The following is a 24,398-nucleotide window of genomic DNA, read 5'->3' as shown; positions in this document are numbered from 1 at the left end:
AATATGTGAGTGTGTGTGACTATGTGAGAATGTGCTTGTATGATTTTGTGTTGATGTGTTTGTTTTTGTGTTTGTGGGTGAGTGCATATTTTTGTTAATGTTCACTTTTGTATGTGTGTTTATTTTAGAGTATGAAAGTGTGTATTTCTTTGTAGTGTTTTTGCATGATTGTGTGTGTATGTTTGTGTGTGTGTGTGAGCTTGTGTGTGAAAATGTTTGTGTTAGTGTTCATTTTTGTGTATTTGTAAATGCTTGCACCTGTGTGTATTTGCATGTTTATTTGTGAATATATTCATATGCCTAGTGTGTTTGTGCATTAGTGTATTTTTTGTTAGTGTACAAGTTTTTTGTGTAAGCTAGTCTGTGTTTGAGTGTGTATGAGAATTATGCCTATGTATGTGTCAGTGTGTGATGATATGCAAATATATGAATGTGTGTTTCAGTGTGTAAGGGTGTGTGTGAAAATGTGTTTGTGCTCTTATTCTGTGAATGTGTCAGTGTATGTGACCATTGTAAATGTGTAGCAATGTGTAGAAGTGTGTCAAATGGTGTCTATATGTGACTGTGTTCTATTGTGTATGTGTATGTGGTGGTTGTGTAAAAGTATGAGTATGCAAATGTGTTAATGTGTGTGTACAGGTGTGTGAAAATGTCTGTGTTCATGATTGCATGTGAAAGTATGACTATGCATGTGTGTGAATGTATGTTTCTGTATGTTTGGATGTGCACATATGTGTTACTGTGTGTGTATAGATGTGGTTGTGCTCACATGGCCACTTGTAGTAAATGTAAAGAGGCCATGTTTGAATATTACTTGCTATGATGTCTTGCTTTATCCATGTTGTCACAAATGTCAGGATTTTGTCTTTTTACAGTTGAATACTATTCTATTTTGTTTATATGCAACATTTTCTTTATCCCTTCATGTAATTATGGGTAATTAGTTTGATTCCATATCTTGGCTATTGTGAACAGTGCTGCAATAATGGGAGTGAAGACATTTTATTACATTAAGAATTCATGTCCTTTGGATATATATCAACTAGTGGGATTGCTAGATCATTTGCTAGATCATTTGGCAACCTATTTCAAGTTTTTGAGGAAACTCCATTCTATTTTCCATAAAGGCTGCACTTATTTACATTCCCATCAACAGTGTATGCAATTCCTTTCTCCATATTCTTTTATCTCTTGACCACAGTGACAAAAAGCTGACACAAACAGACTGTATTTTCCCACTTTTTTGATGATAGACATTCTAAGTGAAGTGATAAATCATTGTGATTTCAATTTGAATTTACCTGATAATTAGACATGATGATTAGATATTGAACTTTTTTTTATATACCTGTTGACAATCTTGAGCAAAAAGAACCTAACTGAAGGCATCACACTCTTCAATTTCAAAATAAACAACAAACCTTTAATAACCCAAGTAGTGTGATACTGGAATAAAAATAGACACACAGACCAACAGAAGAGAGAACCCATAAATAATCTAGTACATGTACAGCCAAATGATTTTTGAAAAAGATTCTAAGGATATTTCTTGGGTAGGTATCCTTTTCAATAAATGATGGTAGGAAAAAGTCATGCCCATATGTGGAATATACTTTTCACCATGTACAGAAACTAACTCAAAAGTGTTGATTAAAAACTTAAATGTAAACCCCCAAATTTTAATGCTACAAAAATAAAGTAGGAGAGATTATCTGTGATGTTGATTTGGGCAAGGATTTTTTTGGGCAAGACCATAAAAGTGCAGGGAAAAAGAAAATAGGCAAATGGGATGACATCAAACTAAAAAGTTGCACAGCAAAGGAAATCACACAGAGAGGCATTCTACAAAATGGGTGAAAATATTCACAAACTACACATCTGGCAAGGGGTTAATGTTGAGAATACATAAGGAACTAAAACAAAACAAAACATAACTTCATCAGTAAAACCCAAATAATTTGATTTGATAAATAACCTTATTTTGAAAATATAAACGTTTCTTTGCTTTTCATAGAGGTGTTTGATTTCCTCGTATATTAGATCTCTCTTCCCTCTCTTTCTTTCTTGATACTGGGGATTGAACCTAGGGACAATATATTGCCTAGGTACATCTCAAACACTTTTAATTTTTATCTTTATATAGGGTCATGCTATTTTGTAGGGGATGGCCTCAAACTTGCGATTCTCCTGCAGTACTCCTAGCCTGCCTAGTTGCTAGGATTACAAGCATGCACCACTACATCTGGCTATATTGTATATTAACTCAGTTGTAGAAACTCAGTTGGGGTAGGTGTGGTGGCACATGCATGTAATCCCAGCAACTTGGGAGGTTGAGGCAGGAGGATTGCAAGTTAAAAGCCAGCCTCAGCAACTTAGCAAGGCCCTAAACAACTTACTGAGACATTGTCTCAAAATAAAAAGAAAAGGGTTGAAGATTTTCTCAGTGGCTAAGTGCCCCTGGGTTCAATCTCTGTACAAACAAAACTTTAAAACAAACAAAAACCCCTCAATTGGCCATATATGCATGAAGTAATTTCTGGGTTCTTTATTCTGTTTTATTACTTGATGAGTCTCTTTTTATGCCCATATGCTTATGTTTTAATTAATACTGCTTTGTAGTATTGTTTGAAATTAGGTAGTGTGATGTTTTAAGCTTTATTAATTTTGTTTATGATTTTCCCTAGCTCTTTTCTTCTTCTTCTCCTTTGCCTCCTTCTCCTCCTCCTCCCTCTCCCCCTTCCATCCGTGTGTGTGTGTGTGTGTGTGTGTGTGTGTGTTTCTGTGTGTACTTGGTAGCTCCCAGGGAATAATAGAATAAGAGACTGATGACTCTAGTAACTTCCTACAGTGTGCTCTTATGTGAACATGCATTTAGATTATGTCCCAAGCATAAAGATGTTACAAGGAGCTCAAAAGACAATAAGTAGCAGGATATAATCAGGAGGCAATGCTACAGTAAAAAGTTATGTGGTTATAGGTCTGCTGAAGCATAAGAGAAATCATAGTTTTGCTGAAGGATAAGTGTCATGAGCCACCATCTTCCCCACATGAATATAAATGTTGGTGGCATTGATACAAATCCATTGGACCAGGAAAGGGTAATTAAATGTGTTATTGTGGAAATTAGTTATATCTCATGGAAAGCCTACTGGAAAGGTGATTTGAATGAAGAGTCTTATAGTAATCTTAAATAGTCTTATGGTAATCCCATCAGGTGGATGTCTCTGTAATAGACTACAGAGAAAGGGAAGGTCAGGAATAGAGGAGTTGAGACTGCATTGTGGGGGTGTATTGAAAGGTCTCCCCTGTGTGGTGAAATTTAAGACATACTGTTTGGTTTTCAAAAGAATGTAAATAAAGTGTAAATGGCTCTGCGATTAGCAGGTTTATTACTCACATTTTGGCAAACTTTTGAAGGGTAGGTAGTTGGAACTAGAGTCTAGCAGTAGGCAATTTTAGATAGGTAATAATCCAAGGATTCTTTCTTCCATGGGTCCAAGCACTGGCACAGTTCCTGAAGCAAATCTGTATGATCCACCACTGATGATGTGTGAGGCTTACTCTAGGGGACAGTTGTAAGGTGTCTGCCAGGATCCTTAAGGTGATATGAGTTTATATGCCTAGGACCATTGTGTGGGGCACAATTTCCAGGTACAAAGTCATCTCCATCAGGAACCTCTATGGCCAGGGTTCTGTTGGTTGCTGGAGTACTGTTCTATCTTACATCCAGCATATCTTTACAAGTGTGAAAAGGCCTTTGTTGCCCCCAGCCTAGATGAACCTGTGGTCTCCACTGATAGTTGGCATTTTGGCCATTACAGTATATCAATGGAAGGGATGTTTTATGGAGTCCTTCTCAGTAATGTTGGAATGTTTGAACAAAGTGTGTCTAGATGAGAGGGTTTAATTTGGTTACATTAAGAAGGGCATTCTTGGAGAAAAAATAACTAGATTATGTGGTGGAACATAATTGGGCACTGTTACCACATGTGCTATTTGTTGTGGAAGGCAGGCTCTTCTAGTGATGGTAAGATGGCTGGAGAAAATTGAGGAGGGAACTTCAATATTCTATCTTATGACTCAGTGGTACAATGTAAGAAGTGCTGGCACACAGCATTGCAACTAAGGACAAGCCTTAGGGACTGGTGATTAGCCACCGCAGCCATTCAGCAATAAAAACTAAGACCCTAAGCCAAGGTGAACATATCAGGGGAGAGAAATCTTTTGGGCTTTGGTTTGGGATAGGAACTTGGAACAGTCACTGCAGCTGTCTGTTCATCTTCTCCTAGGGCAGGTGTCAGACACATGTCTAGGGTCTGTTTGATCATGGGTGTTTCTCACGTGGGGTGTTGAGAATTTTATTTGTAACAGGCCAAAATCATGGGACAGATGATTTCCTAATATGACTGATAATCACTAGATATTCACTAGACATATATTTCCTAATATGACTGATATTTACTAGATGGGAATTTATATTTATCTCTGTGACATAGATCACTCCACTGCGAGTATTTGGAACCATGATCTCCAATTCCTGTCTTGGGTTCATTAACCAGCTTTTAGATGCCCAAAACGTAGGTATTCCGTGTACTAGGGGCAGTTTGTTCTGGATATGAATATCAACCATAAGAAGTATTAGTTTTATTTCAATTATTTGGAATTCAGATTTTAGCATTCATCTGTGATCAGGCTGCCAACATACAGGGTTTGGTGGAATGCTAGAAAAATTAAAAAATGTAAAATGCTTTATCTAGGGAATGAATGTGGATGCAGTCCTTTCCCACACCGAATTAGGTAGGTAATTAATGTATGCCAACATGTGCAGTAGTGTGCCAATAACACATTTCTTACAGAGAACTATAACTCAGAAGAGAGTGGGAGATAGGAGCTGGGGTTCAAACTTCAAGTTTGTACAAAATAAATACTTGGATCAACCACACTGCGAAACTGAGAGGGGGCAGAGAACTAGAAACTGTCAGGGACTTGTATATGCTAGGCAAGCATTCTGTGGACTGAGCTACATCCAAAGCCCAGACCTGCTGTTGTTTTCTAAATCTCTTCAATAGTACTGAAATGAGCTCCCAGGATATAGTGACATTTAGGCAGAAAGTACATGTGATATTAAGATATTCCAAGAGACCTTGTCTTGAGATTAAAAGGAATGTGGTAGTTTTGACCACTGTTGGTGAATCAGTAGGAATGTGAAGCTCTGCTAGTCCATTTTTGGGGTATCTCTTAGAACCAAGCTGATTGGAACAAATTCTGCTAACAGGGTGGACCAAGGATGAAGTTCTCTAGTACTGAGATTTGAGGCAGGGTGATGAGTGTGCTATGGTCCTCCAACAGGCTACATGAATACAAATGCAAGTATTACCATCCCAAAACTCTCCTCATGACAGACTGTTGGTCCCAAGGGGTATCCCATTTTGGGAGAGGTGGTGATTAGGCAGTCTTTCCCTGTTTAGGTGTAGCAGCCATAGGGCTAAGCTTTGAGGAAGACTTTCCCTCCAAAAGTGGCCTCTCATGTAATGGTATAAATAGGCCTAAATAATAGAGAACAGACTGTGTTGCCTCCAGGGCATGAAAAGCCCCACATGTTATAAAAGTTATGAGTTCTCTTTATTCCATCTCTTTGGAGGTTCCCTTAAGTAATATAGTCAAAACAATGCCAAAAGTTGCAGTGGATGCATATAAAACTCTAAATCATTCTGATGAAGATCATGCACAAGAATAGTATTGTTAAATTATCTCATAGGCAACTGTGTGAATGTATATTGTGTTTCTTTGGAAGTTAAGTCAAATTGACATTGATAATCCATGTCAAGAGGATTGAGTAAAATATGCCAACTAAATTGATGGCTGTGAATCATGCTTTGATTATTATCAATTACAACATTTGAAGTTGAAGCCATTATTATTATTCTTATTATATTATATTCTTATTCTTATTATTCTTATGGTACTAGGGATTGAACCCAAGGGTGTTTAACCACTAGCAACATCCCTAGGCATTTTTAATATTTTATTTAGAGACAGGGTCTCATTGAGTTGTTTAGGGCCTCATTAAGTTTCTGAGGCTGACTTTGAACTCTCCATCCTCCTGCCTCAGCCTCCTGAACTGCTGGGATTACAGGTGTGCACCACTGCACCTGGTGGTGAAGTTGGAGCCCTTATTAACTCAGCTTTTCAACTATGATAGTCCACGGTTAATCATCACTCATTTGTAGAGGCTTTTACTACAGGCCAGATGGACATTAAAGGGTAGGAGCAATGATACCCTCCTTAAGGAGGCAGAAATGACAGGGTATAAGCCATAATTAGCCTCTTTTAGCTGATATTGGTTAATAATAATTCTGATCCATATTAAAAACATGTGAACAACAAACTAGCCCCCTTATCTATTGTGAATTTCCTATAATTTGGTCTTGATTCTCCCTCTGGAGAGTGGCCATGATTCTAGTCCAATCCTCACAGAGTTATAGGAGATTTGGCTGTGGATGTTTATAGTGTACCTGTCATAAAAATACTATATCCTGGAAGGCAGCTTAAGTGCCTGACCAGCTACCCATGTATCTCCCATAGACACATATCACTTTGTGTGTGTGTGTGTGTGTGTGTGTGTGTGTGTGCGCACGCGTGCACGTGGTTCTTTTATGATCTATGTCCATTCTATTCCTACCAAGATAGCCATTCTCCAAGAAAGCCTTGATCAGGAGTTAGTGCTGAGTATGTTGTTCAAGTAATACAGAAATAAGGCTGTAAACAAAACACATGAAATAACAGAAGCAGAATTTATTACTTACGGATCCCAGAGAGAAGAGGGCAGCATGCCCAATAAGGCCAAGGAAGGAGGAGCTGTCCAGACACGTTGAGTCAACCAGCGTGTGAGGGAAAGGAGGGGGTGTTGGTCAAAGCCTTTATTTGATTCCAGGATATTATACAAGCAGGTTTTCTGTGGGTATCGTTAATCAGTTGGCTGACAAAAATCAAGCACAATTCCCAGGAGATCATGGTGAGACTGAAAGGTAGTCATCATGCCATATCTGTATTGTCCACAAGTGGTGTAGAGGCCAGTGGGGCAAGTAGGCTGTATCTAGTTGTTCCATAGGAAGTTTGTACAAAATAAATACTTGGATCAACCACACTGAGAAACTGATAGGGGGCAGAGAACTAGAAACTGTCAGGGGTGATTGCCTTTATCTTGTATGATATTCACATGGATACCATGACAACATAACATTTTAAGAATGCTTCACATTTTCACTTTTGCTTTGCCCAAGATCTCTAATAAGAGTTATTTGGGTTTCTATTTGGGTTGGCAAATGGACTCTGGGGAACAAAGGACTCTATTTTCAAAAATCCACAAATTAGAGTAGGAGTCTTGGCAGAACTCAATAAGGTAGCACCCAGAAGTGCAGAGCAGTATGACCCAACCTTAGCAGGCCACCCAGTCTTAGTTACTGTGATTAGAAAGTTAGCCAAGAGCAGTCAGAAGGAATTCCAGGGCATCCCTCATGACAGAGACTGCATCATCCTTAACTGACAATATTGCTTGTGATTTATTAAGTGAGCTACTTAAGTATGACTTGGTGTGGTCAATTGCTGCACAATTAGGGATACTCAGATGGAATGGGCAAAATATTACTTATAGATATCAAAGAAAAGGGGTCAGGGTATCTTAGAGCAGAAAAGAGGGGTCTGTTTAGAACATGTGTTCAACAGCAACTGCAGAGCAAGAGGGATAGGGAGAATCCTATGATCTGAAGACTTCACTGGGGCTCAGAGTGTTACGTAGGTGAGTTTCCAACAAGGTTACACTGGTTAATTTGGGGAGATCAAGAGCAGTAGTGTGGCATTCAGGGGTTACAGTATTGTATTCGCCAGGCTTAAAGCAGAAGTAAAGAGGTAAAGCCATTCAGGGTATATGGCCTTTTCTATCTAGAACATAAAAATGAGAAATGAATGAAGGCTGCCTGAAAATATGTAGGCTAAGTTTGACAAGCCAAGTACAGGTCAAGTTGAATGCTAGGTCAGCATTAGTGTGAATGAATTATGACATCCCATCTCTTAAATGTTTAATTATGAACACAAAATGTAGTGACTTATTACTATAGTATTTATGTATTACCAGTTTTACTTTACAGAATTTAAGTCACAGGGTACCATGGAAAAAAGTAAACATCACCTGAGGGCTTTCCCCTTCTCTTGGGGAATGGACTGCTGCATTTTCAGTTGTATGTACAGTAGGGTAGCTGTATCATATTGGGTGGAGCATGACTTGTTATTGTCTTCATTTAGAGATTAATTGTGGTTTAAGGAAATGGGTAGGAGAGTGGCAAGTTGATGTGGTGATCTCGTGATTGTTAATTTTAGGTGTTATCCTGATTTCCCCATGGGGTGTTCAGGTATTTGGTAAATATTTTACTGGATATGTCTATAAGGATGTTTCTTGAAGATATTAATATTTGATGTGTCAACAAAGTAAAACATATTGCCCATCCCAAATAGGTGCAGGCCTTATTGGATCCAGCTGAGAGAAGTCTTATTAGAAGAAAGGCAAGGTAAAAGATAATATTCTTTCCCTGCCTGTATTCATACGGGGACATCAGACTGCAACTGGTATCACTGGTTTTCCTGGTTCTCCATCCCTTGCACTTGGACTGGAACTATACCAACAAGCTTGTGGGTCTTCAGTTTTTAGACAGAAGATCATAGAATTTCTCAGCCTCCATAATATCACCATGAATAGCAGCACAGGTGGAACATTTAAGACTTTCTGGTTCATTAGATGGTCATACCATCTACAAGCAGTTTAATTCACCAAGGGCACTAGCTACAGTGATCTAAAATCTTTGATATTTGTGCCGTAGTCATATTTCTCATGGCCTGTTCCCAGCTATGACTGAGTCTGACTAGGCCTATTTATGACAGATGGAGGACTCCAATAAAAGGATATCATGGCTTAGCAATTCATGGATGGCCTTGCTGAACTTCCATCACAATGCATACGTCCAGGATGCTTCAATCTTGCTTTGCTTATATATTTATTCTTCACTCATGTCAGATTTGTCTTGTGGTTTGCAGTGTTTCCAAGCCTTCCTGAACATTTTCTCTCATGTAAACACTCCCAAATAAAATTATTGCATACACTGTCTTGGTGTCTGCTTCCTCAGAGAATCAGACTACCACTCCTTGTTAACGATTTGGGTGACCATGCTGAAATGAACAATGCTGGAAGAAAGAAGCAAAGCCACAATTACAGAGGCTGAACCACTGACCCAGGGGAAAAAAAGGTGCTTAGCAAGAAGAAAGTTGTTGCACAAATGTGAGGAATTAGGCCTACTGTAGGCAGTAGAACAAGTGGCCCCTCTAGAGACAGATGAGATGGATGATAAGATTTGAAGAGTCCAGCAGTTTTTTTTTCCAGAAACTCAGAGATGCTCAGCCCTTGTTTCATTTTCTACAATGAAAGAACATATATTTTAACCAAGTAGTTTTTGGTAGGTATTATGATTTAGAAATTAGGTATCCCCCAAAAGCTCATGTATGAAATAAAACAAAGTTTCAAAATGAGATATTTGGGTAAGGATAGTTTTAACCTAATCCGTGCATGTGCATTAATCCTGAGAGGGTAGAAACTAATGGCAGTTAGAGCATGGCTGGGGATTGGGGTGTGCCTTTACGATATATATTTTGTGCTTCCTTGGTGCTAGGATCTAAGCTGCTTTCCTCCACTCTTCTGTCATGATATTCTGCTTCACCTTGGGCCCAGACAATTTGAGCCAGCTGCTGTGGATAGAGACCTCTGAAACTGTGAGCCTCAAATAAACTTTTCCTCCTCTGAAGTTGTTCTTGTCATGTCTTTTGGTCACAAAGACAAAAAAAAAGCTGACCAAAACAGAAACTGGCACCTAGAGGTCATTGCTGTGACTAAGTTGACCACATGGTCAAGAAGCTCTTGGAGCTTTTTGGAGTTTATGGGAGGAATTTTGCAAAGTTTAGAGATGAAGATTGAAAATCTTTAGATTGTTCTACAAGATGCTTAATGGCCAATTCTGGTAGGACCTCAGAGGAACAGAATGCCAACATAGCTGTGAATGGTAAAGATAGGGTTAATGTGATTTCACTGGAGAACTCTACTGGAAATTGGATTAGAAGACATTCATGTTACATACTGCCTAAGAAGTTGTCTGCATTTTGACTAGGTCTTGACATTTTCTGTGAAACTAAATTTAAATGTGGTGGACTTCTTATATATGGAAGAAATTTCTAGGTAGCACAGTATTTAGGCGGTGGCATGGATATTGGTGGTGGTGTTAAACCAAGTTTTTCCTGCTAATCAGGAATAAAAAAGCAAAGTATAAAAGCAGAATGATTTGAGAAACTTGCAGTTTGGTCAGAGAACTCTGATTAAAATTTGGGTTAATGAATGTGTGGTTAAGACATTATAGCCACTAAAGAAATGCTAAAGACTTTCCCTAGAGACAATAAGATAGTCTGAGGGCATCTCAGAAATTGACCTTGCCCATTGCAGAATCAAGGATGTAAAAGTAAAAGTTCCCCTGAGAAGAGACCAGTGAGGTACCCTGCTTGTGCACTAGAAAGTGTTTCACCATTGGGGCCTAGGAAGTGTTTCACTGTGCTAACCCATGCAGGGATTCAGAAGCTGCTGCAGCCATGGCCCCTGGAAGCTTGGCTACTGGTGGAGATGGTGGCAGATCTTGGCATCAACCATGTGGTGCTGGTTCGCAGGAATGCAACATGGTGCAGTTAGGGTGTCATGAAGCCTTCCTCCAAGATTTCAAAGGAGACCAGGAAAAGTGAAGCAGGGCTGGAGTCTCTGAAGGCACACCTTGTGAGAACAAAGCCTGGAGATGTGAGGAGGAAGCTGAAGCTGCAGAGGAGAAGCCCAGGATTAAGAAATTCCAGTACAATGAAATGTCTGCCAAGGAAAGTACAGGAATTGAGCAAAGACAAGCCAAAAGAGAGGATTTGTGTGCTGCAACCAGCAAAGCCATAGGGGTGCACAAGCCCTTTGGAGAGAACATCACAATACCATGACACCAGCTGCTGGATATGGTACTACAAGACTTGTTTGCTCAGCTGGATTTTGGTCTTGCTTTGGGCCCATCCCTTGTCTCTAGCCCCCAATTCTCCATTTGAAATAAAAATGTATAATCTGTGTCTTTATATAATGGATATATTTAACTTGCTTTTGATTTTTGCAGGGGTTAATGCTGAGAATTTTCCTTGAGTCTTAGAGAACACTTTGGACTTGGACTTTTGTGCAATCAGGGGAACTCTCTGCCCAACTCTTCCCACATTCTAGAACAAAAGAGATGGATGATGGGAGGAGGCAGTCAACTCAAGTGTTCTGGATTAGACAACTCAGATTAAAATGCTGGCTATACTACTTTTTGGATATGGGCCTGTCCATGTATAAATTACTTACTTCTGCCCATTTTCTGATCTAGTTAATAAGAACAATAATTGAACACTGCTCTCTGTGTTATGTCAAATAAGATCTGCCTATAGACTTTTCTGCACATTCCCTGCCAGCTGCTCAACATATTTTATGGTATCCTGCTATCTAACTAATGAAATGATTTGAAACATTTGGTGGGTGCAGGGCAATAATATGACAATTAAATTCATGGCTTTCACTGTAATTCTAATCATCTCTACCCTTACTGCTTTTAAAGTAAGTGAATGTATACGATAAGTTAAAAATATATGCTGAGATTGTAGGATCTTAAACATCAGTTTTGTTATTTCTTTGTATATTTTGAGGCTATGTAATTCTGTGAAAACAAATTTAAAATGCTTTTAACTTTCTAAGACACTGCAAAAAAAAAACCCTCACTTTTAGGGAGTCAGATGAATACAGAATAAAAATGAATACAAAGACCTAGGTATCTTTGTACTCAAATTTATTATTTTAATATTACATGGCAATACCAGATAGTTCTGAGCCTTATCAGTAAAACAATATCTATATCTGTGGGTGCCCTGGATCCAGATTTTTTAAAAATTTTTATTAGTCAATGATGGAATTAATTAATTAATTTATATGTGGTGCTGAGAATCTAACCCAGTGCCTCACACATGCTAGGCAAGTGCTCTATTACTGAGGCACAACCCCAGCCCCCCGTGGATCCAGTTTTGTCCTTGAAATGATTAAAACCTAACAATCACTGCTTAAATTATTAATAATTGTTTAAATTATTTAATCCAAATATCCCTGTGATGTTTCTCACTGGAGTTTCCTCAACCATATAGTTGCATCTTCACAAAACTCATACTTCTAAAGGAATCAAATGTACTATCAAAAACTGACGTTTGGGGGTCTGCACGAACACACACACACACACACACACACAGACACACACACACACACACAGACATACTCACATACTTGGCCATGTTCTTATGTGTAGTCACTTATAAAGTTATGTATGTATATATCCGTATAAATATACATTTTACAAATTTTGGGTTTTCTCTTTTTGGTTTTTGTATTTGCTAGCTTGATTTTTTTGCTCTGAGATTGCTCATGTCAAATTTGTAAGGTTTATTTTAAGGTGGTTATATTCGTAAGATGATGTAGTGGCTGAGAAGTCAGACCCTGGTGTTTGATGGATTGCCATTAACCTTATAGCCATGGGCATATCTTGTCTTGGTCTCTCAGTTTCTACAAGGTATGATTAGGATGATTGGGATAATTAAATGAGATACTATATATTGGAACAAAGTATGGCCCGCATTAAGCTACATGCAATTACATGCTATGGATATTCTAAATTTTTTAAACATTTGTTCCAAATATGTCATAGAAAGGCATTCTTGACTATAAGACTTTAACATAATATCCTATGTTGTTGCTGTACATTTTTGTTTCATATTTATATTTGAAATTTTGCTGTGCTATCTATAATGGTGTATAAAATCTACATATCCCACATATTTGTTTTCTAGATGACTTCTGAACTCACTCTACAACTTTTGTTAAATAATCCCAATTATTTTTTCATCTTTATCATAAAATCAATTCCAACAAATGTGAGCATTAATGAACCTTTTCAACATACATCTTTGATATATTAATTCAAATGCTACTACTTTCCTCTTCATGTTGCAGCTTTTGGTTTGGAAGATTCATCGACTTGTGCGTGTGTGTGTGTGTGTGTGTGTATGTGTGTCAGGGTCTCATGTTTTTGTCCAGGTTGACCTCAAGAAATTTTCCTGCCCAGTAGCTGGGATGACAGGTATGTGCCACAGAAGCCAGTTGAAACTTTGAGATTTTTAAATTCTAAAATACTCAGGTTCTACTGGACATTTTTCTCTTCAATAAATGAAGTGTCATAAGTTCCTTTTCTTTTTTAATTATGCCCACTTTGTACTTTATTAGGATATTGTCAAATATATAATTGACAGATTGATGCTACTGAATTTCTCTATCAAATTTAGTGGCATATATTTTCATGTGTTGTTTAAATTCCCAAGTGTGAAAGTTTCTTTTTGTAGCATTTACACACTGATACTTAGTTTATTCCTATGAATTTTATTGTTGCCATTACAAAAATAGGTCTTCCAGGGCTGGGGTTGTGGCTCAGTGATAGAGTGCTCGCCTAGCATGCATAAAGCAATGGGTTCGATCCTCAGCAGCACATAAAAACAAAATAATGTGTCCACCTAAAACTAAAGATACATAAATAAAAATAGGTCTTCCATTATATTTTCTGTGTGGTTTGTGCTTTATAGCAGTTTATTATTATGCAGATTTTTCATAGTACCTTAATGATTTCTGTTTTGAAGTTTTGCATTTTCAACACACAATACATCATTTGCTGAGCAATGAATCTGTCTCCTTATTTGAAAGATCTCATTTTTTGGTCTCAAATGCAATTTTGTTGATCAATATATCAAAATAATGGTGACTGATAAGAAAGAGACTTTTTAACCTGATCAAATAAATTATTATATGATCATTTACTTTTGATTTAATAAAGGGATTAAAATGATAAATATGATTCTCATTCTATTTCTTTTTGCATCACTAAATTTGATGTTCTTGTGCATGTTTGAATATGTATGTTACATATGGTTAGAGTTACTATAAATTACATCATTCCTATTTTATATGAAGGTGCATCGTGTTTTAATTTGCTGATTTCTGGATTATATATCACTAAAAAGACTTGTTTCTCTAAAGATCTTATGATAATTCCAATTTTTAGGGAAAATTATGACAATTATTGTCCTGACTGTATGTTAACAGGAAGGCTTCTTTTTCATAGATTTTATAAGCAATGATTGATAAAATAACTAGGAAATTATCCATTTTCAGTTGATTGTCATCTGATTGAGCAATAGTAATGCTTTATTCTTTTGTTTAATAGATTCTCTATTTGTAAATTCTTCCTACTGGATATATATATATATTGTGTGTGTGTGTGTGTGTGTGTGTGTGTGTATGTGTGTACTTTTTGTTTTCATTTTTTTTCTTGATACCAGAGATTGAACCCAGGGTCATCGAATCACTGAGCCGCATCCCCAGCCATTTTTATATTTAATTTGGTGACAAGGTCTCAGTGAGTTGCTTGCTCAGTGCCTCGATAAGTTGCCTATGTTGGGTTTGAACTTGCAATCCTTCTGCCCCAGCCTACTGAGCTTCTGGGATTACAAGCATGAGCCACTGCACCTGGCTCTTCCTCATTTTTTAAATTAAGTTGTATATTTTGTAAATTGTTTTGAAAGACTCAGACTTTATATTTAATCATTTAATTTCCCTCTATTTTTGTTTTCATCTTTCTTTGCTTTCCTAAGTTACATGCTTTATATGTGTATTTAAAAAGAGCATAAATCAAAGCAAATATGTATGCACATTTATATCCATTCATCTGTTATATATATATATATATATATATATATATATATATATGCATATATACACTTTAAGAAATCCTTATAGTCTATTTTTGGAACCACTAATTTTTGCATTAATCTTTCTTTCTTCTGCTTACCACAGCTGTGTTTGTTCATACTGTGGTATTTTCTAAATTTTAAGATGTGGCTGCATATTATGCTCTTAGTAACAACCAAGTAAAAACATTATAATAGCAGAAAAATAAGTAAAATAGATGGAAGAGAACAGGGGAAGGGAGAAGGGGAGGGGAAGAAGAAGTATTGGTGACTGAATTTGAATAAATTCTATTCCATGTGTTTGTAATTATGTCAGAATAAATCTGGATGCTGTGTATAATTAAAATAACCTATAAAAGAGAATGCATATTAGAATTTAAAATTAGGAGTTTTACTCTAGCACAGATACAACAGGTATGATGTTGGTTAAGGTAGCACAATGTCATTATCATATTCTATCCTGCTAAATGATACTGAATTCACACTTATCAAGTGATAGGGGCTTATTGACTTCAGAGAATATTGTCTATATACTCATAATTTCTCAATGTAACTAAGAGTTACACTGTAGTCTATTACATAAATTTTTGCTAGTGTTTCATCTATACTAGAGAATGTGATATATATGCTATATATAATGTATATATACTAGAAAATGTTATACATTTTTGACATGTGTTACTTCTTTCTGCTAGAGCTGGATTATTTCCCAGTGATTCCTTTTCCCAGCCCCAACCCAACTCCAACCCATAATGAGTGTAATATGGCATCAGCTGTGGCATATGCCTATGTGAGGTAAATAAATTTTTTAAAAATTGGATTTCTTGTTCCCTCCTCAGTTTACTCAAAAAGAGATCAAATGATAGATTCCACTTCCACTATGACTACATGCAATGTTCTCAACTGCTTTCCCATGAAGGCAGCCAGGCCATTTAAAAGCTACTACTTATTTTTATTTGATTTTTTTCTTTTTTACTATTATATATTTGATCATCATAATAATCCTGCAGAACAGGTACTACTGTACTCATTTCTCATATGAAGAAACTGAAGTGTACAAAATTTAACTAACTTGTTTAGAATGAAAGGCTGGTAAGAAGCATATCCAGAGAAATCACACTCCCAAGTGGTTATAAAAGTGCTAAGTGGAGGAGCTTATGGATACTGATTACGTCCTGGAAATGTTTCCTTTTAAGTCAATGAAATTCAGTAAATGGATTTACTGATATGGGAGCCATGACACTAAGTGGCTTCTTTATCTTCAGGAGAGTGATTATTAGGAACATTTCCTTTAGCATATTTGTATGTGTGCACATCTGCAAAATTTACACATGAGACATAAGCAAATTAACCTTGCTTCAGCAGGCTTTTTCTGTGACAGTTGGAGTGATAACTTCTGTATGGACCCCAGGACAAAATTCCTGAGTCCTTGTGGGGATGGGGGAGAGCACACACTGTGAATCACTCGCAGAGCAAAACTCTGTGTGGCAAGGGCTACTATGTTCCTGACTGCAGCAGAGTGGCCCAGCAGCCATTATGTCATCTGTCATTTGACCTCTCTGAATAAGCTGAAGAGGAAACAAGGAATCCCATGTTTTAAAAATACCTTATTATTTTTTTGAATAAATATATGTCACAAATAATATGCTGTTTGCTATATTTTAAGTAATCGAATAGCACATTGACTTTTACATATATGATCTTTGCTAAAAATAGATTATTTGAAATTATTAATGTGAGGGTACTAGGTATTATTATGTCCCCTGCCTACAAAATAATCTGAAAATAATAAATTTATCTTAATACCACTTCCAAAGATTCCCCCAAAGAAAACTTGGTGGAGCATTAATTCTTGAATAACAGCTTCTTAGGTCTGTAAATATTCACAAACTCCACCTTTATACATAACATTTTAATACATCAACTATGCTTTAAGTTCTTTGTCTATTCTATATTTAATCATCACAATAATCCTGCAGAACAGGAACTACTGTACCCATTTCTCATATGAAGAAACTGAGGTGTACAAAATTTAACAAACTTGCTTAGAATCCATGGCTGGTAAGAAGCATAGCCAGAGAAATCACATTCCCAAGTGTTTATAAAGGTGCAAAGTAGAGGAACACTTGGATACTGATAGTGCCCTGGCAATGTTTGTTTTCAAGTCAATGAAATTCAGTAAATGGATTTAATGATATGGGAGCCAGGATACCAAGTGGCTTCTTTATCTTCAGGAGAGTCATTACCAGGGACGTTCCCTTTAGCACATTTGTACGTGTGCACATCCACCAAATTTACACACACATGACATAAGCAAATTAACCTTGCTTCAGCAGGCTTTTTCTGTTACAGTTGGAGTGATAACTTCTGTATGGACCCCAGAACAAAATTCCTGAGTCCTGTGGGGATGGGGGACAGCACATACTATGAATCACTCACAGAGCAAAACTCTGTGTGGCAAGGGCTCCTTTGTTCCTGAATGCAGCAGAGTGGCCCAGCAGCCATTATGTCATCTGTCATTTGACCTCTCTGAAAAAACTGGAGAGGGAACAAGGAATCCATGTTTTAAAAATATCTTATTTGTAATTTTTTTTGAATAAGTATATGTCACAAATAATATGCTGTTTGCTATATTTTAAGTAACTGAATAGCACACTGACTTTTACATATATGATCTTTGCTAAAAATAGATTATTTGAAATTATTAATGTGAGGGTACTAGGTGTTATTATGTCCCCTGCCTACAAAATAATGAGAAAATAATAACTCTATCTTAATACCACTTCCAAAGATTCCCCCAAAGAAAACTTGGTGGAGCATTAATTCTTGAATAACAGCTTCTTAGGTCTATAAATATTCACAAACTCCACCTTTATACATAACATTTTAATACATCAACTATGCTTTAAGTTCTTTGTCTATTCTATATTTAATCATCACAATAATCCTGCAGAACAGGAACTACTGTACCCATTTCTCATATGAAGAAACTGAGGTGTACAAAATTTAACAAACTTGCTTAGAATCCATGGCTGGTAAGAAGCATAGCCAGAGAAATCACATTCTCAAGTGTTTATAAAGGTGCAAAGTAGAGGAACACTTGGATACTGATAGTGCCCTGGCAATGTTTGTTTTCAAGTCATTGAAATTCAGTAAATGGATTTAATGATATGGGAGCCAGGATACCAAGTGGCTTCTTTATCTTCAGGAGAGTCATTACCAGGGACGTTCCCTTTAGCACATTTGTACGTGTGCACATCCACCAAATTTACACACACATGACATAAGCAAATTAACCTTGCTTCAGCAGGCTTTTTCTGTGACAGTTGGAGTGATAACTTCTGTATGGACCCCAGGACAAAATTCCTGAGTCCTGTGGGGATGGGGGACAGCACATACTATGAATCACTCACAGAGCAAAACTCTGTGTGGCAAGGGCTCCTTTGTTCCTGAATGCAGCAGAGTGGCCCAGCAGCCATTATGTCATCTGTCATTTGACCTCTCTGAAAAAACTGAAGAGGGAACAAGGAATCCATGTTTTAAAAATATCTTATTTGTAATTTTTCTTGAATAAGTATATGTCACAAATAATATGCTGTTTGCTATATTTTAAGTAACCGAATAGCACATTGACTTTTACATATATGATCTTTGCTAAAAATAGAGTATTTGAAATTATTAATGTGAAGGTACTAGGTATTATTATGTCCCCTGCCTACAAAATAATGAGAAAATAATAACTCTATCTTAATACCACTTCCAAAGATTCCCCCAAAGAAAACTTGGTGGAGCATTAATTCTTGAATAACAGCTTCTTAGGTCTGTAAATATTCACAAACTCCACCTTTATACATAACATTTTAATACATCAACTATGCTTTAAGTTCTTTGTCTATTCTATATTTAATCATCACAATAATCCTGCAGAACAGGAACTACTGTACCCATTTCTCATATGAAGAAACTGAGGTGTACAAAATTTAACAAACTTGCTTAGAATCCATGGCTGGTAAGAAGCATAGCCAGAGAAATCACATTCCCAAGTGTTTATAAAGGTGCAAAGTAGAGGAACACTTGGATACTGATAGTGCCCTGGCAATGTTTGTTTTCAAGTCAATGAAATTCAGTAAATGGATTTAATGATATGGGAGCCAGGATACCAAGTGGCTTCTTTATCTTCAGGAGAGTCATTACCAGGGACGTTCCCTTTAGCACATTTGTACGTGTGCACATCCACCAAATTTACACACACATGACATAAGCAAATTAACCTTGCTTCAGCAGGCTTTTTCTGTTACAGTTGGAGTGATAACTTCTGTATGGACCCCAGAACAAAATTCCTGAGTCCTGTGGGGATGGGGGACAGCACATACTATGAATCACTCACAGAGCAAAACTCTGTGTGGCAAGGGCTCCTTTGTTCCTGAATGCAGCAGAGTGGCCCAGCAGCCATTATGTCATCTGTCATTTGACCTCTCTGAAAAAACTGGAGAGGGAACAAGGAATCCATGTTTTAAAAATATCTTATTTGTAATTTTTCTTGAATAAGTATATGTCACAAATAATATGCTGTTGGCTATATTTTAAGTAACCGAATAGCACATTGACTTTTACATATATGATCTTTGCTAAAAATAGATTATTTGAAATTATTAATGTGAGGGTACTAGATATCATTATGTTCCTTGCCTACAAAATAATCTGAAAATAATAAATTTATCTTAATACCACTTCCAAAGATTCCCCCAAAGAAAACTTGGTGGAGCATTAATTCTTATATAACAGCTGATTAGTTCTATAAATATTCACAAACTCCACTTTTATGTATATGGAATTTTAAAATGCCACCTATGCTTCAAGCTTTTTGCCCAGACTATATTAGATCCTCACAACAATTCTATAAAAGAGGTGCTATTATACCCATTTCTCATATGGAGAAACTGAGGTAAACAGAATTTAAATAACTTATACCATATGGCTGGTAGGAAGCAAAGTCAGGATTTTAATTGTCCTTTATCTGCCTCCCCAGCCCACTTTTTCTACTGACACTTGATTCACTATATTCATAAAACTTAAGTAAGATTGTCTGGTTTGAAATACTATTTGAGTAAAACATGATATTTCATGTGGTTGGGCAGTGTACATTAAGGATAAAATTTCCAGAGTTCCCCAGTCTCAGCTTAGAAACACCTTCCTGACAGCTTAGCCACTACCAAAGCTGTTTTGAGATTTTAGTATCAGTATGGTCTTTGAAAATGCTCCATCAAGTCCCAATTTTGATTGCTTTGTTTACCTGCGATCTTCTTTTCCCACATGGATGAGGAAATAGGTGAAACAAGGAATCACATAAGGGAGAGGTAATGTTAAATTATGGGAGGCTGAGGCACATTCAGAAAAAAGAATAAGAAACACTGAGACTGGCAGCCTCTTGATAAAATAGCTAATTTATGCTCCCATCTGCCCCTCCTAGCTGAACTATCTAGACTTACATGCCTTATATACATTGCTACATGAAGCTAGTCAACCTGCTCCTGTGTAGGGGTAGAGACAGCAGGGGAAGTCAAGCTCTAAAAATTACCATTTGAGTTTCACCCCTTGTTTTACAAATTCATACCTACTAAGTTTTACCTCATTTACCTCTTAAGTATGAGAAAATTTGTGATCTGAAAATTAAATCAGTATTTTTAAATATGCTTAGAACATGAAATAAATTCTGTAAATGTGCCTGGCTTTGTTGGATAGTCACGGCAGTCTGAAAATCCTCAAGCTCCCATTATATTTTTTCAGCTATCTTAGCCAAGAGCCAAGGTAGGTGTACTCTGCAGTTTGTGTATTGGTATGTATTATTCTATACAAATCAATTACATCAAGTACTTAAAATTGTGTTGTCTAACTCTTTGATAGTCTTTGCTGTTCAGTTACTAAACTATGGATTAAATTATCCAATAAGCATTTGATTTTTTTTTGCATTTTATATTTTTTTATCAATTATCTGCACACCTAGCACAATGTTATACTACTAGCACAAAATTTGAATATCATATATTTCTGGTGAATTATAACTTAATGTTTATACATCATTCCTCTTTATTTCCAGCAGTGTTTATGCTTAATATAAATCTGTCTGTCATAAAGAGGCACAGCACCTGTTTATTTTTTTTTCTAGTTTGCCAATATGCTTCTGTATTTTTATACTCTTAAGTATGCATTTTAAACAGCATGTTGTTCCACTTTAATTTTAAGCACTTTTTATAGCATTTGACTTTTCACATTTAAACAACTTTTATTTAATGTAATTATAGCCTGTATTAAAGTTTTTCTAAATTTAACATTTGGTCTTTTCTTCATTCTTTTATTTTTCCATTCTTGCATGCTTAATGGTTTCACCATTTTCATTGTTTTTCCTTTTTTTCATCTATTACTCTTATTTGTAAATTCCATCACAAGCCAGTGACTTGGAAAGTCTACAGCTATCTAGCTATTCATAAGATATTAAATACAAAGAACTGTTTACCTGAGCCCAGAATTTACTGTCAGTAAGAATCATAAGATTGTGGTTAAATTGCATAGAAACAGACATTCTGTATTTATAAAAGCATAGTATGCTCTTAATGCCATCATAGGCATTACTAATAAAATGCTTTCTAAGTCCTTTAAGATTTCAGTGTGTTAAAATTGGCAGTAGACACGGAGTCATTTTCATTAGATGCTAATCACTGACATCTGTGCAGGGACAGAAAGATTATGCACACAACTCACACAATAGCCCATATTGCTAGCCTTTGATTTTTAACTTTCATCTCTGCATTTATTTTATTACATAACATATATATTATGGGGTATATTATTTTATATATATTTTCAAATACATAACTTTAATACTTATACACATATTGTATATATATATATGTCATTCTTAAATATATACTTCCAAATATAAATAATTTCACATCAAGCTAAACAGGATAAAAACATGTAAACATATGCACTTGGTTTTGGTCAAGTAAAACACGAAATCACAAAGTAACCACAAGTTAACAAGTGCACTTGAAGAGGAAAGAGGGAAAAAACAGACATGTAAACAAGACAGCAGCTGCAAGGCCCTGCAAGGGTCCATTTTTTAAGGCTATTGTGGCAAAAAAGCTCCTAATTCAATAAGACTTCTCTTTTCACACTGTCACAATTATTCTTGAGGAACTTCACAATGAGTAGAAATTCTGTAAACACTACACTATAACTGAGTAAATACTGTTGGAAACAGACATAACAAAACAAACCATCAACTGACAGAAATATTCATTTCACCAAACAGTAACTGTAAGGACATTTTGTTATTTTTTTAACACAGAAAACATCATAATCCTTGTGGGGAGAAATAGGGAATAGACAAGAAAACAGAGAAACACTGCATAAAGATTGCCTCAATAGCCCCTGAAAGCAATAGGCATGTCAATCAATAAAGGGAGAACAGGCAGCAGAACAGCAGATGACAGAGCCTCAGCAGACTAGACCATGTGCCACAGTATGATACTACGGATTAAAATTGAAATATTCTTCCATCTGATAATAAAGCCAAGCCCACTGATCATCAGAGAAAGGAAAACCAACTCTCATTGCAAGAAACCGCTTAAACAACAGATTGGCCAGGCAACGTATGACAAGCTCCTTTTTACTGCTTTTAAAGAGCATGTTGCTCTCTGACACCCGCACAGGCTCCAAAACTTGATGCCAGTATATGCCGGATGGGCCACCACCTCGCCTATGATGGCCCCAGTGGTATGTATGCTTGTAAAAACAGTTCTCTCCAAATGGGCAGTAACCCCTGCCATGAGCAAAATATCTGCAGTCCTTCTTTCTCATTCCCTCCTTGTATCGCTGAATAAGTTTCTCCTTCTCTTCCTCATCCTCCACCCAGAACTCACTGGGAGTGACAAAGCTGGAGGGCACCCTGCACTGTGGGCAGGACTTACTGATTCTGTTCTCAAACTGTCTGACACTTCTCCACCTGCGGATACATTGAATACAGAAGGTGTGGTTGCAGTTGTAAAGGATGCCAAAGCGGCGGTCGCAGGGGTTGGCTTTCTCATAGACAACCTCCATGCAGATGCCACACACTTTGTCCATGCTGCGCTGCACAGCAAACGAGAGCTCCATATCTCTCTCGTGTGCTTCCATGCAGGCACTTATATGAGCTTCCCGCTGAGCAGCATCCACGGGGTGTAAGGCCCGCAGCCCACACATGTCGCATATATCTCCGTGGAGGTAAAAACAGCTCTCCCCATTAAAGCATCGTCCCCTGGCAGCATAGCGGCAAAGCTGCATCCCCATGCCCACAGCCATCTGCTCTCTCTCAGGCACCGGCCTCTGTAGAGGAGCCTCGGGACCATACGGTGGGACCATGCGGCCTCGGTAGGGCTGCCCAGGAACAAACTCAACGGCACCCTCCCAGCCTTGTGCACCTGCTCCTCCGGCAGCTTCAAGGCCTGCATTGTCTGTCTCAGCTTCAAAGAAACCCCTTTCAGCAGCCCAGCCAATCAGAGGCAAGGAGCTTGAGGATGCAGCAGGAGGGGCTTCCGCCACTTCCTGAGTCGGGGGCTCGCTCTGCGCAGCCGCAGCCGCAGCCGCAGCCGCAGCCATACTAGGTCCTCTGTCTGCAGAGGCCTCAGGCGGTGAAACGTGGCCCTCCCTGGCCATCTGCCGCACAGAGGGGTCGTGGGAGTAGCGGCAGTTCTCCCCCTCTTTGCATTGCCCATGCAGATAATACCTGCAGACGATTTGCTTTCTCCAGGCGCCATTGTTCGGTTCCGGAAGAGGGTTGGGGTTGGCCCCGCCCCCTGCGGCCTGGGCGTGCCCCACAGCCTCTGTGCCGGGGTGAGCTGGGCCAGGAGCCACAGGGAATGAGGCCAGGCCCGAAGGCACGTCGGGAGGATTTACACCTAAAGTTGCAGACTCTCCAGAGACCTCGAACCCGGGGAGGCCCGGCCCAGACACACCCTCCCCCGCTGCCTCGGCACCTGCCTCGGCCCCATCTGCCTCGCAAGTTTTAAAGGGAGCTGCAGCCTCTTCCATAGCACCTTCTTGTCCCCAAAAAGGCTCCAGAATGTCTCTAGTTGTTTTAGGTTTAAAATTTGAAGCCGGGAGCTCCGATCGAGCACGGTGGCTTCTCTAGAAGAAGTGTTCACTTTTTTTCCTTCCCCCCTGAAACCTGGTCCCTGTGAACTTTGGTTCCTACTGCTTGTTCTGTAGGAAGTGTGTCGGACACTTCCTGTGGTGACACCACTTGCATGCTATTGGCTCTGCATTGTGGATCTCCAAGCTGACATTTTTCTTTTTGTTCTTGTGAGCTGGAGCGGCTACAGCCCCCTTTGTATGGCGTTTGCCACTCCTCCGGCTGTGTTCAGGCAGACCCTAATCCCCCCATTCATCACCGTTTTCTCCGGAGAATGAGGTTTTAATTAAATGTATTCAAGAAT

General features: G+C 37.9%; 1 protein-coding gene across 1 annotated transcript; it reads right to left on the bottom strand.

Moving 5' to 3' along the window:
- Nucleotides 1-21,697: 21,697 nt before the first annotated feature.
- Mkrn3 (makorin ring finger protein 3) lies at nt 21,698-24,110 on the bottom strand. Its single transcript, XM_005340566.4, has one exon. It carries the CDS (start codon nt 23,992-23,994, stop codon nt 22,456-22,458), a length of 1,539 nt encoding a protein of 512 aa, XP_005340623.2. The 5' UTR covers nt 23,995-24,110; the 3' UTR covers nt 21,698-22,455.
- Between the last annotated feature and the right edge of the window lie 288 nt (nt 24,111-24,398).

Source organism: Ictidomys tridecemlineatus, chromosome 5 (assembly GCF_052094955.1).
Source record: "Ictidomys tridecemlineatus isolate mIctTri1 chromosome 5, mIctTri1.hap1, whole genome shotgun sequence".
Lineage (NCBI taxonomy): Eukaryota > Metazoa > Chordata > Mammalia > Rodentia > Sciuridae > Ictidomys > Ictidomys tridecemlineatus.
Note: the sequence above shows the minus strand (reverse complement) of the source record. Positions and strands in the feature narration are given on the sequence as shown.